The sequence below is a fragment of the Abramis brama genome (assembly GCF_963993115.1).
Source record: "Abramis brama genome assembly, chromosome: 7".
NCBI lineage: Eukaryota > Metazoa > Chordata > Actinopteri > Cypriniformes > Leuciscidae > Abramis > Abramis brama.
In genome coordinates this window covers 9,027,114-9,041,484 of record NC_139969.1, presented here as the reverse complement: position 1 = coordinate 9,041,484, position 14,371 = coordinate 9,027,114, and the positions used below count along the sequence as shown (strand labels likewise).

The 14,371-nt window shown below is 36.1% G+C and overlaps 1 protein-coding gene and 1 long non-coding RNA gene across 2 annotated transcripts; both read left to right on the top strand.

Annotated features, from left to right (window-relative positions):
• Positions 1–694: 694 nt before the first annotated feature.
• aknad1 (AKNA domain containing 1) lies at positions 695–14,371 on the top strand (the record flags this gene model as incomplete). The annotated part of the gene is made up of 17 exons (XM_084120312.1): positions 695–932; positions 1,581–2,713; positions 3,106–3,162; positions 3,783–3,891; positions 4,164–4,288; positions 4,419–4,478; positions 4,634–4,767; positions 5,966–6,134; positions 6,492–6,616; positions 10,849–11,184; positions 11,269–11,445; positions 11,742–11,818; positions 11,986–12,117; positions 12,209–12,343; positions 12,709–12,829; positions 13,008–13,149; positions 14,071–14,371. The coding sequence occupies 17 exons, from the start codon at positions 695–697 to the stop codon at positions 14,233–14,235; spliced, it is 3,435 nt and encodes a 1,144-aa protein (XP_083976438.1). The 3' UTR covers positions 14,236–14,371.
• On the top strand, positions 8,555–10,497 carry LOC311087194. The gene is made up of 3 exons (XR_014607186.1): positions 8,555–8,650; positions 9,502–9,595; positions 10,373–10,497. It is a non-coding gene; the product is annotated as an uncharacterized lncRNA (long non-coding RNA).

The window sequence follows — 14,371 nt, the reverse complement described above, 5'->3', positions numbered from 1 at the left end:
GTTCTACTTTTTGTCGAAAAACACTGTTTTATATTTTTATATAAGTCCTCTCCTTCAACAAGAGAAGATACAGTTTTTATTTAGCTTTAATTGTCGAGTAAGACAACAGAGGTTATTAAAATAAAACGGCAAGATAAAAAATGATCTAGCTATTTTAACTTTAAATGAACGAAACAGTTTTTCAGTAGGGCTGACTGACAGCTGATCTTGAGTCCTCAGGTTCCCATATCAACCACTGTTCATCATCCCACCCCCGTGCGCGTGTAGCACCTGCCCAAAGAATCAGCATCAGATACGGCATTTATTATTTAAAATGCTCAAGATGATCCAGCGCCGTAGGCTTGAGAAACTAGACAGAGCCTTCATTGTAGCTTCTCAATAAGCTGTTATGTCATCCATTTATAAGACAGCCGAACACAAGCAAGAAGAGTGCGCAAATACCCCTAGAAACCCATGGAACAAGCATAAAAAGTAAGTGCAATGTCATATTATTAGAGGAACCTAGCGGTGTAGTGTTAATTTTCTTCTTGATAGGCCTTTTTATTTAGAAAGCATCATAAATAGTTGCAAATAATTCAGTCATTACAATTCATAATAATATAAATATAATTACAAGATATATACTATGATTGAAAAACACAAATGCACTTGCATTTGTAACAGTTAACTTTTTGTGTATTCTTGTTGCTAAGAAATGAATAGAGAAGCGCGGAGCAGGTTTGATGGAGCGTCAGCGGGAGACGCAGAGGATATGGACGGAGAAGATGACGCTCACAGCAGACCTTCATCGGTGCTGTGGGAAAGACACATTGAGCAAAGTATATTTGTGGATATCAGTGATGATGACAGCCTGCATTTCAGCGACATGCAGGGCGCCTTCACTGTCCACCTCTCACAGGACACTGGTGCACCAGAGAGCCCGCAACTCACTGGTAAGAAATACTTAGATCTGTATGAAATCCCAACAGTTTATTTTATTTTTTAACTACAATGGAACTGCCATGGTTTTTGTACATAGTAGCCTACCATAATACCACCTTTTTGCACATGTACTATGGCAATAACAGTTTTTTTTGTCACTGATAAAAAAGTACCAAGTAGTTTTCAGTACCATGGAGTAGGCTATCATGTAAATACCACAGCCATTTCAACAATTACATTAAGCTGACTTTAAAAAATGAGTTGAATCTTGTACAAATTCAAAGAAATTGAAAAATGCTTAACTTATTTTGATGAGTTAAAACAATGTAAGAACATGTTCTCATAACTTTACAAACTTACCCCGAACTTCTGAATGGTATTGTATGAGTATGGTAATCATTCAGAATTTATGATTTAAGTTATAAAAACTCCCACTGACTTTGACTGAATGTGTTTAAAACCTGATTGCCAGCAATGATGTCATAATGACCCAATGCCAGCTAGATCTCCTTTATACAGTTTTGCCAAAAACACTTTAACAAACTTTTGCTTGGAAAGTGAAATCCTGTTTTAGTGTCTCCTAATGGCTATAAATTATAACATTTTACCAAGACATTACATTTTTTAACAAAACCACTGTCTTTTTATTTTGTGTACAGATAATGCAGAGCTGTCAGAGTCATGTGAGACTGAAGAGGGATCATCAGAGAGTGTCGAATCAGTCAATAGTGAACGCACAGAGCATTCAAACACCAGAAACAAGAAGGGAAACATAATCATGGCGCCAATGCAGAAACTCAAAACTGCAGTAAAGCCAATCATTGGAACACATGAGGATGATGCTGTCAACACCAGTGATGAAGAACATGAAGAGCTCCCGTATGATGGTACGCACACCAACAACAAAACAGAGACGAATTTAAAATCATCTCCATGTGAAATGGTTTCTGTGATGTCCAGTCAGGCTTTCACTACACTTGATAAGTTTAGTAGGCAAATTGGTAATGCAAAAGAAACAGAGGCTTGCCAGTCTAATCTTACTCATGCTCTTCTATCTAATCATAAAGCAATAGAGGACATGGCTCCTCGCTTAGCCACACCTATTCAACCTGCAAACCACATCACTGACTTCCTGCTCAGACACTTCTCCCAGGAGGAGCTGCTTAACTCAAGCAGGATCATTGAAGCAGAGACCCTACCTGAGATGTCTTTGATGGACAGCATTGATGAAACCGTGCTGAGTAGAGCTTCTCGGGCTCCACAGGTCGGCATAGGAGAGAGAGAGAAGATTCAGGATATGATGGAGGAACCTGATCTCAGAAATTCTGGAAGTCATGGACTGGTTGAAATAAACATTCCAGATGAGTCGAGCTCATCTAAGAAACCTGGAACGAGTTGCATCACTGATGATGATGATAATGAATGTCCTAAGCAGAACAGCAGTGCCAACTCTCTAGATCTATCTAAAGCAGATGCACAGAATCCTAAGTGCTCCTTCAGCAGAACCAGGTCCTACAGTGAGCTGAAATACGGACAGGGAAAGGTGCATTACCCCCTACCTGACTTCTCTAAAGTGGCACCTAAAGTCAAAATACCAAAAGGTAATGGAAGCGTTAAACCCGTCAGCCAGTCACCAGCTATGGCCAGAGCCCAGTCGTCCCCAGGCATTCTGGGTAAATCCACCTCCTCTTGTAAAGCTACAGCAGATATCATCAGCAGGGTTTTAGAGGACTCCATGCCACCGGAGAAGCACAATGTGTTTACAGACAAGGAAGTAGCGCATCAGTTACAGGTGACTATATTTACAACACTATGTTACACTGCTTAGGATGAATAGAAGATCTTTTACATGATTCGAGTCAGGCATCAATATTTTGACCTTAATATAAAAAGCGCTGAAGTGTGACAGAAAGGCGATCTTACAAGAACGTGAGAAGTGTATAAAGTAAACTGTGTAAATAGCAGTGTTGGGGGTAACACATTACAAGTAACTTGAGTAATATGTAATCAGATTACTTTTTTAATGTAACGAGTAAAGTAACACATCGTTGTGTTTTTTGTTCATACAATGAAAGTCATTGAGGTCTAATGTTGTTTTGGACCCAACTGACTTTCATTGCATGAACAAAAATTCATCAAAAGGTTAAAACCTTTTTAAAAAGTGACCTTTTCATTTGTTTACAGGCTGAATATGACAGATTGCTCGCTAAATACACAGGAGCTGAAAACCTAATTGGTCAGGTGAGACTCAAGAGGATTTTTTTAAAAGTTGGATCTTCCATTAATGTTGAAACATTTAGATGTTTATACATATGTCTTTATAATCTCAAACAAAAGGCAGAATACCAGACTAAAGTATAAACTAGTGCTGGGAAGAAATTAATCGCGATTAATCGCATCCAAAATAAAAGTTTGTGTTTGCATAATATATATGTGTGTACTGTGTATAATTATTTTGTATATATAAATACACACATATGCATGTATATATTTAAGATTTTTATTTATATATAAATTATTTATATTTATATATAATATCAATTATGTAAAAATGTATATACAGTATATACATGCAAATATTTCTTAAATAAATACATGCATATGTGTGTATTTATATATACAAAATAATTATACACAGTACACACATATATATTATGCAAACACAAACTTTTATTTTGTATGCGATTAATCGCGATTAATTTTTTCCCAGCACTAGTATAAACATTATTATACACAATATGCCTGTATAATATCTGCTCTTACATAGTATACAGATATGATCCGCATTTCAACATGTCCTCATTTTAATCTGATTTGCAGCCCAATTTGAGCGAGTTATATTGTTGCTTTCTTTTAAGCAGCAGATTCATGCTTCCAGTGAGCCGTCTGTATCCATCGACTGGAACGATGCAACTAGCAACAATGACAACACCAAACTGACAGCAAATATCCCACAAGCACCAGCCGCAGGCAAGAAGCTATTGTATTTCTTTCTCCAGCTGAATACTGTAGTACATTGTAACCCTGGCAGCAGAGAACCCCTGCCAGGGAAATTTGAGCTAGCATTAAACAGACCTCCTCCTAAGAGAGTGAATCAAGAAACATTGTTAAGAGATCATCAGGTGGTTTATAGTGCAAAATGATCAAAAGTGCTAAAAGATAAAAGATGCATAACTTGTGTTTAGATATTTTACACTTACATTTGCATTTGTGCCCTCACATCTCGAGTATATGTTCAGCAGGTCCAAGTGAGAAGCAGTTTAGTCTTCACAACTCTGTACCTGTGCAGACTGAATCCCAGAGCCCGACAGATGGAGAAAGACTAACCTCTGAGCTCAGAGACATCATCAGATCATTTACACAGAAGGTACAGACGAGTTAGCAAGACCTGTCTTCAAAGATTTGCCCTGTGCCTTATGTTTTTAGTTCTCTTTAACATGCATTTAGCTTTTGCATTGATGGGTGCATGATGCATCTGTATTTTTCTTCTTTTCCAGGTGGATGAATTCAAAACATGTGTCACCGCCATGTCAATGAATGTAGAGGAGCAACAGATGGTAACTGTACATACTTAATCATGAATTGCACAAAACCATTTCTATAATACACTGTTTTATCATGAGATAAAAAACGAAATCAAGCAGTTGTAGGTTTATAGCCCCAAATGGGAAAAAAGTAAACGTTATATGTTGTTTGGTGGATATCTCCACAGGTGCTGAAGAGCATGATGGAGGCCCAGGATCAGCTGGAGAGGAATTACCTCACAAAGAGGGAGGAGCATCGTGCTCTGGAGATGCAGAACTACAGGGGTCTAGCCAGAAACACAGGAGCGTTTGACCCTGACAGGTAGACATGTCATGTGATTGGACTGTATTTTACTACTAACACACAGCATGATCTAGAAACCTCACAATACTAGAATAATCTTGTTATGATCAAGAAAACTGTTCAAATTATAAGCAAGTGATGGTAAATTCTATTACATTTAAGTCATGGATATTGTACCATGGCAGAGAGAGCTCAATTGAAGAAAACACATGCAAATAGAAAAAGAGTAATTAATAAAATAAATAAAAATAAATAAAACATCATCATCAGTTTGACAACACGTGTGATGCAAATACTCACAACGCAACCAAATACAGAAATGCGCTGCAAACAATCACAACTCACATATAATCAGATGTTAAAATAAACAAAAAAACTCACCTTTCAGGTCACTGACAACACCACTGACAAGTAGACATTGAACAATAGAAATGTCCCAGCCAGTTTTGTCCCCATTTGGTCCCCTTGTGGTTGTTGTGAGTATTTGCAGCACATGTGTTGTCAAACTGATGAAGATGTTTTTTTCAATTTGCAAGTGTTTTCTTCAGTTGAGCTCTCTTGGCCACTGTAATATTGAAGAAATGAAAATTCACCCTATTTAGTAAACACACTTTATTGTGTGTTAAGTTTTATTTAAAAAAAAGGTTAGACCTTGTAATTTTTAATCATATTATCATAACTTGTTTTTCCACTGAATGTATTTGCTTAAACCCCACCCTCCACAATTAACCGCAAGCTCATTTTCATTGAGTGCAACAATTTCAAAATCCAATCAATAAACAATGGTTTGAAATGAGTCCCTAATTTTTTTTCGCCAATTCATTACGCTTGGATGTCCGCCACAATACGAAAGAAAACATCAGTCTTTTCAGAATATAGTTCACAATTGCGCTACAAGTCGGAGCACTGCCTACAAAGCTATCGACTCCATAATTAAAAATGTTTTTAATGTAAAAAAACCCCTAAAACTAAAAATTCATACTTTACATAGGCAAAATTTATATTTGTTTATAAAACTAATTTCAGTCATATACTGTCTGTATTTGCCTTTACATTAAAAGGTTTCAAAAACCTTCAGAAACAAACTCGTTCAAGTGTGTCCAATCATTTGACAGATAGTGTAATTGTATTTAGACTGATTCCAGTCTAAACAAGGAAACTGTCTTGGGTCAAAGGGTCAACCTGCAAGTGTTGTGTATTCACGTTTGTGTTTAAGGGAGGTCGAGGGGCAGATTTTCAGGATAGGCATGCACCTGGAGGACATAAAAGAGCAGATAGACAGAAATGTCTGCCATGTTTACTATCCTCCTTCGTCATCCTCCACTCCATCTCCTCCTCCTCGTGAAAATATCCCTCTCTCATCATCCCATCCATCACTGCATGAGGTAACACACACAGTGATCTACATTTTAGGTGACATTTAGACAAAAATTCATGGCATTAGACAGTACTTGATTGTCAATGACACTCTCTGACCACATTATTACCCTTCACTTTCCCCTCTTTCATTCACACACAACATGTCAAAGTTAGCTTATGCAATTTCTGTTTAAACAACTTCTCCTGTTAAGAGTCAGCAATTATTAATGCTCATGTGGACACGCACAGCGAAGCTGATATTGTTGTGTGCGTCATATCCGTTTGCATGTGTTGTTTTGCTATGTAACGTGAGAACTAAATGACTGGGCCGCGGTAGGTTTTGTGGATGCTGGGTCTGAATGAAAAAACATGTCATGTTACAGGAGTCGGTCTTCAGCATCTCCTCGGTCAGACACAACATGGAGGACAATGATGATGAAGAGGCCAATGAAGATCACAGAGCTGACGAGCCTTTTCCCGGCTGCACAGAAAACAGCTTCCATCTACAGTACTGCCACATTTTCTTCTTCATCTGTTATTGCCTACATAATGCTTCACATAGGCCGCTTTCACACTTAGGCATGTGACGGTATCTCATTTTCATATCACGATAATTGCTGTAGCTTTTATCATGGTATTGAATTAAGTTACACAAAGGCTTGAAGTCTTAATAATGTTTAACAAGGTTTCTTCTCTTCTCAACTCTGAACATTTAAATCCAACAAAAAGAAAAATTACACAAAATGATATAGATATCTAGATATCTTTTGTGCCATGTTTTAGTCCAGATTAAAATGTAAACATGTTTAAGTGTAAACAAATATTGTGAAAATAAATAGCATATTAAGTCAAATAAGTATTGTTTAGTGCAGTGATAAACCACAGCGAATACAAAATTTGCAATGGCTGTTTGAAACATGTAAGTATGGTTTGACTTTCTTTCTTTTCCGAATTATTCAAAGTATTTTGAGGTGCTCATCACTGTAAACCCTAATGCTCAAAATAGTTAACTGGTTTGAGTAGGGTAAACTTAAATTAAACAAATTAGTTTAATCAAATGAACTTTTATGAGTATTTAGAACTTTCTTTTTCTTTTGAGTTCACAAAACTGACACATTTTAAGTAATCGGAATTGTTTAATTGTTTTGAGTTTTACGAACTTGTTTCTTTTAATTTAGACAAACTTACATATAACTGAAACTGGGGGGCTGGGCTGTTATATTATTATTATTATTGTGTTATATAACGTTTTGCTATGATAATTTCACTGTAAAAAGTGTTGAGTTCGATTACTTGTAAACTCGCTGCCTTAAAATTATGAAGTAAACAAACTTAATGCTTAATTGAAAAAAAAATAAGTTATGTGAACTTGACAGTTCCACATTACTTAATTTTTTTGATTAAGCAGTAAGTTTATTTACTGAAAAATTTTAAGGCAACGGGTTTCCTACATTTTTTATGTTTGGAGTTTCTGTTATGTGCCATTTTTTGGGGGGTTATCATCATGGTTACAAATGGAGCATGCGCTTAGTTTGAGAACAGATATGTTAAATGTTCTATACCGTTGTACTCATTCAGCAATTAATATGGCCATCAAAGCATTGTGTTACCAATTAGCATGTTAGCATTTGCTGAATTAGCTAGTTAAAGCTAGCCAAGTTTACACTACTAAAAATATTTAAATTGAGATTACATGATAATTTTAAGTTAAATTGTTGAATTATCTTACTCAAATATTTCAAGTTAAGAGTAATTAAAATGTATGAGTACAAAATAAAAATCTGCCAGTTCTGCTTATTAAAACCTTCTTAACTTAAAATTTTTGATGTAACTGAATATTTGAGTTTTGCCAACTTATTTGGATGTACAGTGCATAATATACCATGTATGTTCATTACCGCAATATATTGTGTTATACCGGCACATGTTCAGCTATTTTTTAAAAGGTAAACAAAGACTAAGAAATGCACATGGAATGTATCTGGGGTGGTAATCAGAAGTTTGCAGGTTCGAACTCCACAATCATTGACATTAACATTGCAATTAACATAACACATTAAACAAGTCACAGTCCCAGATTGCTTAAAGAAGATGTTTCTGTACATTAACTTCACATTATGCCGTTATATGGCAAGGTTGCACAAACAAATTCAGCTGTAGTGTGAAAAAGATTCTATTTTAATTCTAATGGGTAACGCTAATTCGAAATGTTGTGATCCAGTCCCTTGTTTAGTTCTCTTAAAAGATCACTGATGCAGGTTGTAAGAGGAGGGAGCGTATCATGATATTTAGCACAGCTCACACGAGGATGATCGGGTTACAGGTCGAGAGGAGGGACGAGGGAATATCAGTTTCATTATGGAAACACTTAGTTCCCTCTGTCAGTTTTTCTGTATCTTCCTCTGAGGTATTCCACCTTCTCCACTGAAACGCCTGGAACTGCCAATGAGGAAGAGGAGGACAGACTAACAACAAGAGAGGAAGACAACATCCTGGCACAACTGTCCAACTCAACTTCATTAAAGAAGCTGACATACGATAGGTCAGTATTTACAGACAGATTTGTATTTTTGTGGCTGTGCATGCACTGCAATCTGGTGTATTCTTAACAGGGATGGTATGTTGTAATTTTAGAAGTTAAATTTGTACAGGAATAGATGGTAAATCAAAGGTGCATGATTCAGGGTTATTTTAGTTAACTGAAGCTAAAATCAAACTTTTTTCATTACTTGAAATAAACATAAAAATTATATATATATATATATATATATATATATATATATATATACATATATAAACATATTTTATTTCAGCTAGTTGCCAGGGGAACATCTCTCATTTTCAGTTAGGTTAACTTGATGTACTAAAATAAATAAAACTGAAATAAATAAAAAAACTATATAAACATATAAAAACATTTTTTATAAAAAAGAGAAATATTAATAAAAACTATAATAGTAACACAATTCTAGTGAAATAACTAATGATTGTAAATAGCTCTCAGATGAATATAATTACTTTATACAACTTTTGATGGAAGTAAAATGTTTGTCTAGTTTTGTCCAGAAAATTAGATATATCCAGTGATTCATGTTGCATGCTTGTGGATATATTATTGCTTTATTGCATTACACTAGTTCTAAACACGGTACCATGTTAATACTATGGCATTTTTGAAGTACTGTATTTGAAGTACTTAAAATCATCATTGTTCCATGGTGCTCTCACAGACTTTTTTGTAAGGCTAATGTGAGTCCTTTGTTGCTTTGTAACACTGAACATTCTTAGTTACAATGGTGCAAACATTATCAGAGTCTTAAAAATCAAACACTACTGTAATCGTAAAAAGAACCTTGTTTTTGATGGGTGTTGTGATCGTCATTCCTCTCTCAGGTACGAAGAGAAGATCAGACCCAGTGAAGCCTTGTTCCCTTCTGTAGGAGCGTCTACTGGACAATCTCCTCAGCCAACCACAGACAAAACACAGGTAACAAACACATACACCGCAAAAGGACAACATGGAGAGAAAGAGATTTTGTCTGTGAGAAAACAAATCTATTTTACATGGACAAGATAGTATTCTGCAAGAATGTCAACGTTGCTAACAGGCCTGTTGAAATTATTGATCTGATTATGGTTAAAACTGCTGTAAAGTACACAAAGATAGTCACAGGTATTTTTTCATATGAAATAACAGCTTGTAGGTTTAATGAGACTGCATTGTTTTATATAATATTAAATCATAAATAACATCACATTCCCTCATGGATTGATACACTCCTTACCTTTAGGAGTACAACAGCTTGTCACTGGGACAGCACCCCTAAAAGAACAACTTATTGCACCTTATCTACTCCTAAAAATGTCACATTAGTACCTTAAAGTAGATACTAATAAGGTACTAGTAAGGAATGTACTATTATGAACATTTTAGGGTAAGATACAAGCTGTTGTACCCTTTGGAGGAACCCTGTTGTACCTGTTGTACCCTAAAGGAACCCTGTTGTACCCTTTGTTGTACCCTAAAGGAACAATTGTGTGACTGTGTAAAATTACCAGGGTAAACATTACATTTTGTGAGATAAACAGCATACATGAGATGTCATTTTTTTATGATAGATATCATTATATAATTTCACTAGATATACTGTGATTTTTTGTTAGAAGTGTTATTGTTTGAAGGTATTTGTTGAGTCACTTCCAGAATGTTTGGGCTGTTTCTGCAAAGGACAAAATGACAGAGAAAGTGTTTTTGTTCTTTTAGAGATTTTTAAGTCCAGAGACTGACAGTGGCTTTGGCAGTTTTTACCTGAGCCGTCCAAACACAGGACTGTCCCAAACACCTCCTAGTGCTGTGAGGTAAATATCTCTCTCTCTCTCTCACACAGTTTTTTTTTTTTTGTTTTTTTTTACTGTATATTCTATTCCCTAACCCTACCCATCACAGAAAACTTTCTGCATTTTTACATTTTCAAAAAACATTTGATTTATAAGCTGTTTTCATCATAGGGACCAAAAAATGTCCCCAAAAGGACAAAGTATTGCCATCCTTGTAGGGACATTAAGCATAACGGTGTATATTTGCAATATTTACAAAACTGAAATGCCAAAATACAAGATTACAAATGCTAAATGTGTTTTTGTTTTCAGATTATAAACTGTATATTTTCAATGAAAAATGCTCTGTAGCAGAACTGACATTTGAAAAAAAAAAAGTACTTTATCTGATGTGCTCTTTAGTTCTGCGCTCTCAGATGATGTCTTTAGCATGGTGAATATGAGCGGTTCGGACAGTGAAGCCTCCCACTCCAATGTACGAACAACTATATCAATGGCACCAAGACCAGTGCAGCCCACAGTGAATCACCTGCAATTTGAACAGCTGGTTCCACTGGACATGGAAGCAAAAACCATTACCCAGAATGCAACTGTTAGAGTTTCAAAAGAGAATGTCGCATCAGTAGGTGGCGCCACTCCCATGCATAACCAGGTGACTGAAGGAAGAAAAGACATTCAGCTGGGAAAGAGCCATTCTGCAAATGAGATGCACTCAGCATCACACTGTTCATGTCACAAGTAAGTGTTAAAGGAAGTCATTTATACTAGTAGTTTATACCTGCAATTTGTGAAACCATCATAATTCCATTGTGCTCTTCACAGTAGTGAGGTTATCCTCGCACTGCAGTATGAGGTGTCTCGCCTCAAGAGGGCGCTAGAGGAGAGTCTTGGTCACCTGCCTCATGTGAGCAAGAGGGCCGATTATCTGAATGGCAGGTGTCTGTTGGAGAAGAAGCACAAGGGACAGACCCGTGGCCAGAACAGAGCCGCCTCCAGCAGGTACTCTGAATTGGGGTTGAAGAAGGGCTACCATCCTATTAGTGTACAAGTAAACTAGATTTTTACCCCTAAAAATAAAGATTATGAAGTAATGCCATACAAGAACCATTTTAGGTTCCCCAAAAGTTTTTTTTCTTTTCTTAAGTGTAAAGAACATTTTAATAAACACTTTAGAGCAATGGAAAGATTCCATGGATGTTAAAGGTTCCATAGATGCCAATAAAGAACCTTTATTTTTAATAGTGTAGGTTCTTCGAAGTTTGCCAAACTAATGAGAATTCTCACTACATCATCAGACGTGCAAAGACAGACTCAAACCCTCAGAAGATTGAGGACTGGATCTCCTCTGATATGGAGCTCAGCAAAAGCAAAGGTGACAGCTTCACAACCTGGTTCATGCTTTCTTCTTTAGCAATACATTTGTTCTAAATGTGGTTTAAAGCAGTTAAATATTGACGTTTGCTAAAGTTGTGTTTAGTCTATATAGTTTTAGTTAAGTGAAATTGAAGAGAAGTTGAAAGGGAATAAGTGTATTGTCAGTTACAGATGGTGAAGATTCAGATCACACTATGAGTTTCCAGAGAGCCTTCAGTCCACCGTACGGACAAATACGCACCTGTTTTGGTGCTCCTGCAGAGAAGAGGTCACATGACTCCAAAACCTCATCCAGGGGTATGATACCTTGTAGTAAATAGCATTTTTGCTACAGTCCAGCATGTATTAAGATAAAAGTTCTCAAATGTTCTTCTCGCGATGGTCACAGCCTCAGCGGAGAGCTTTCCTTTGGACACATCTCAGTTCAGCCAGTCTGGAAGCCATCGGAGAGTAAGCGTTGGGCCAACGATCCACAGCATCAACACTGAGCCAACCAACAAAAGTGCCAGTTACAGACCTGCAAGTGAGGAATCACTTTAATAATCTAATAATGTGTATTATTACACACACACACACACACATATATATATATATATTTATATTCATTTTAAATGAAAATTTATTTTTGTAAAATATTATAAATTTGAGGGATGAACAGAAAATTAAACGTTATATATATTGCTGTCACATCGAAGAATGGCATCTAACATAAAGGTTTGTGTTTATATAATATATGTGTGTAAATAAACACACACACGCACACACACACACACACTTTTATGTTAGATGCTATTAATCGTGATTTATTGATTTCTTTATGTCATAGAAAGTGTATGTTTACAGCGGTGGAAAGCCAAGTGAAGAAATAAGTGTCCTTTGTTGTTTCAGTGGGAAACTTAAGGAATATCTTCTTAAATAGCACACATCCTGCCCCTTCTATTCCTGCTCATCTATCCCATAAGCCTCTGCTGCAGGTCAACTATGGCTCCTCCTGTAGTCTACCTGCTGGGTAAGCAAATAATCAATGGGTGATTGCTCATTATATGTCAAACACATCATATTACCAAAGGACATATGCATTTTGATCTGTCAAGGATAATAGATTATAAACTATACACATAAACCTAGTGTGATATACTATGTGATATGTGTTGAAAATTGATAATAGTAGGTGGCTGTTTTCCCAGGTTCAAAGTGCGAGATCAAGCATCTGAACCAGTGTCCAGTAGGAGGCGCTCTACTCAATCTGACTCAGCACTGCTTCCCAGTAACGTCTTCTTTCAACGGACCTCGCCTCGGACTAGTGGAAGACGACACCACACCAGCAGAGTCAGTTTAGACTGTCCAACAGCTACCATTCACATAACACAATGATAGCACACAATTTAATAATGCTAACATTTTGGATTTAAAGGAGAAAATATTAAGAACTTTATATTGTTGATTTTTTAGAATATAATCCCAACGTATTAACATAATATACCATTCAAAAGTTGAGGTCAGCAAGATTTTTTTTTTTTTTTGAAAGAAATAATTTTATTTAGCAAGGATGCATTTAACTAATCAAAAGTGACAGTAAAGACTTCTATTGTAACAAAAAAAATATTGGAAATAAATGCTGTTGTGTTGAACTATTTATCAAAGAATCACGGTTTCCACAAAAATATTAAGCAGCACAACTTTTTTCTATGGAGGCTTGTTTCCACCATGGAATAAATCAATAAAAAAGGTCATTGCCACTTTTTATCTCACAATTCTGACCTTTTCTCACAATTATGAGCTTATATCTCACAATTATGACTTTTTTTAATCACAATTCTGAGGGGGAAGAAGTAAAAATTGTGAGAAAAAAGGTTGCAATTAACTTTTTTATTTTTTATTCCGTGGCAGAAACAAGCTTCCATAGTTTTCTACATTGATAATAAGAAATTCTGCTTGAGTACCAAATCAGCATATTAGAGTGATTTCTGAAGGATCATGTGACACTGAAGACTGGAGTAATGGCTGCTAAAAATGCAGCTTTGCCATTACAGGTATAAATTATATTTTTAAATCTATTAACAAGGAGAAATGTTATTGTAATAATATTACATAATATTATGAAATAAAATGATCATAATATTACAAAAAAGCAGCCTTGCTGAGCATAAGAGACTTCTTTCAAAAACATTACAAAATTGTATTGACCTCAAACCTTTGAAGTGTAGTGTATTATATATTAACATACAATTTGTGTTTAATGTTTACCAGGAGGAATCAATACATAAGACGCTGGACAAGGCCCTGCAGGCAGCTTTTGTAATGAAGCAGACCACGGACAGGATGGCGGACGCTCTCTCTGCTGACCTGGCCAAGGCTCAGCTCCAGAAGAAGTTACAGGGCCTCCGTCCTCTCAGCAGCAGAGCGGGCAGCTAGCTGTGCTGGAACTCACTCTTTCCAGACAACAACGACGACATTAAATTACAGTATGAATCCTTTCATACATCTGCTTTTACACATTGTTTAATAGTGTCTGTGGTTTTTGCATTATCATCAATAATAAATAAAAAAA